The 2,260-nt window shown below is 40.9% G+C and overlaps 1 protein-coding gene across 1 annotated transcript; it reads right to left on the bottom strand.

The window, feature by feature from the left end:
* Window positions 1-1,442: 1,442 nt before the first annotated feature.
* LOC118833365 (60S acidic ribosomal protein P1-like) lies at window positions 1,443-1,751 on the bottom strand. The gene has a single exon (XM_036740724.1). The coding sequence runs from the start codon at window positions 1,749-1,751 to the stop codon at window positions 1,443-1,445; it is 309 nt and encodes a 102-aa protein (XP_036596619.1).
* Window positions 1,752-2,260: the final 509 nt, after the last annotated feature.

The raw sequence follows: 2,260 nt of genomic DNA on the forward strand, positions 1-2,260 counted from the left end.
TGCTGTAAAGCATTTTTTTTCCAGAATGTGATCAGTGCATTCTTTCAATTTCTATTTTACCTACTGGTTTTAGGATGTCATGACAGTTTACTGGATAATTTCTTGAAAGGTGCTGCCCATGTTTTTTTTTTTTTTTTTTGATCATGGCTTTCATGCAGACCAGTAATTCCAAATTATGGCTCCAGGATCTTTTCTCCAGGTCAGTTGTTTTTCCAATGAGATATTTCACATGTTCTTCTATTTTTCCTAGTTCATATTTTCTTCACCTTTTTCTTTCTTCTGATTTTGTTTTATTGTTCCTTGATGTCTCATAAAGTCATTAGCTTCAACTTACCCAATTCTAATTTTGAATTATTTTCTTCAGTGAGCTTTTGTATCTCCTTTTCTATATGGCCAATTCTGCTTTTCAAGGCATTCTTCTCCTCACTGGATTTTGATAACTTACCATTTTACCTATTCTGTTTTTTAAGGTGGTATTTTTTTCACTAATTTTTGTTCCTACTTTACTGAGCTTTTAACTCTTTTTTTCATGATTTTCTTGCCTCAGTCCCATTGTTCTTCCCAATTTTTCTTCTATCTCTCTTATGAGATTTTTAAAATCCTTTCTGAGCTCTTCCATGGCCTGAGAACAATTCCTATTTCTCTTGGAGACTTTGAATGTAGAAGTTTTTACTTTGTTGTCTTCTTCTGAGTTTGTATTCTGATCTTCCTTGTCACCATAGTAACATTCTATAGTCAGGATATTTTTCTGTTTTTTGTTCATTTCCCAGCCTTTTTCTTGACTTTTAACTCTTTGCTAAAATGAGGTTTGCTTCCAGGGTGAAGGGTGCACTGTCCCAAGCTTCAAGGATTGTTTTTTTTGTTGTTGTTTTTTGTGCAGCTTTGTTCAGAGGTAATTCTGAGGACTTGTGACTTTTCAGTTCTTCCAAGGCAGTATGATATAGGGGAGAGGATGTATTACTCTCTTGTACTGTGCGCTGGTTTGTGAGCAACCACAAGCACTCTTTTCCACCCTGGAACTGTGACCAGGGTTCTTGCTATCTTGTGATTACAAGCTTTGATGTGCTAGGGCTTCTCTTCATCCTGGGCCTGAGACCAAGGACTACAACCCACACCAAAGTATGGCCAATGTAACAGAGTCCCTGGTCCCAGGAAAGGGACCCCTATGATATCCTCCTGAGAAGTTGTCTGATGTCCTTACCATCCGTGACCTGAAAGGTCAGGAAGAATTGCTGCCACCACTGATTCAGTCAGCTCCTGGTGTGCTAGGGCCAGGTCTACATGGGCTTGGTTTGACTTGGACTGAGCTCTACTCCCACCCTGGTACAACAGATCTTTCCTGCTGAACTTCTTTTTTTTTTTTAAGTTGAGTCAAGCTGTTTATTTAATGTTACAAAAAGTATCTAGTGAAACAGACCAAAGCCCACAACATCATTGGACTCCTAGGATTCTTCCTTTTTTGCTTCTTCTTTCTTCTTCTCCACAGCTGGGGCAGCTGTGCTAGCAGGAGCAGCCCCTCCAGCAGGGGCAGCACCACCAGCTGCTGGGGCAGGTCCACCAACTCCTACATTGCAAATGAGGCTTGCAATGTTTACATTGGACAGGGCCTTTGCAAATAATCCAGGCCAGAATGGTTCAACATTTACACCTGCTGCTTTAATGAAGGCATTGATTTTATCCTCGTTGACTGTAACCTCATCATCGTGAAGGATGAGGGCGGAGTAGATGCAAGTGAGCTCGGAGACGGCCATTTCATTGGATGGATGAAGATACTTGTTTGTAGTGATGCTAGTCGCCCCAACTCGGCCTTAGCTTCTGAAGAACAACCGAGCACCTTACAGACAACTGAAAAGCTCCTGCTGAACTTCTAAGTTGTCTTGGTGTAGCAACAATCTGCTTGTAGTTGCTGTAGGTGTCTAAGACCCACCAACAACCAGCACTCAGAAAGCTACAAACACAGCTTCTTTGATCTGCTTTTCTAAGGAAAGCAACTTTAAGGGGTTAACAATCTCAGTTTAGTTAAACATACATATATCAATCACTTAGTTCATGGGGGAAAGATCAGCACTCTGAACTTCAAGGCAAATACAAATTACAAACATCAACAGACAGACCTTGTCTGATTTAAATCACAATTCATACTTACCAGAGAAGCACCAACATCTTATCTGTCTGGGTTACAAAGCCAGGAGGCAGTTACCGCTTGCCCAGAGTCTCAACACTCCTTCCATGAGTGTGCCCCAAAAGTCAAATGCCAAGT

The sequence above is a fragment of the Trichosurus vulpecula genome, unplaced genomic scaffold (genome assembly GCF_011100635.1).
Source record: "Trichosurus vulpecula isolate mTriVul1 unplaced genomic scaffold, mTriVul1.pri scaffold_57_arrow_ctg1, whole genome shotgun sequence".
In the NCBI taxonomy this organism is placed as follows: domain Eukaryota; kingdom Metazoa; phylum Chordata; class Mammalia; order Diprotodontia; family Phalangeridae; genus Trichosurus; species Trichosurus vulpecula.

Excerpts from the sequence above, each read along its gene's own strand:
- LOC118833365 (XM_036740724.1), bottom strand. The coding sequence starts at position 1,751 with ATGGCCGTCTCCGAGCTCACTTGCATCTACTCCGCCCTCATCCTTCAC.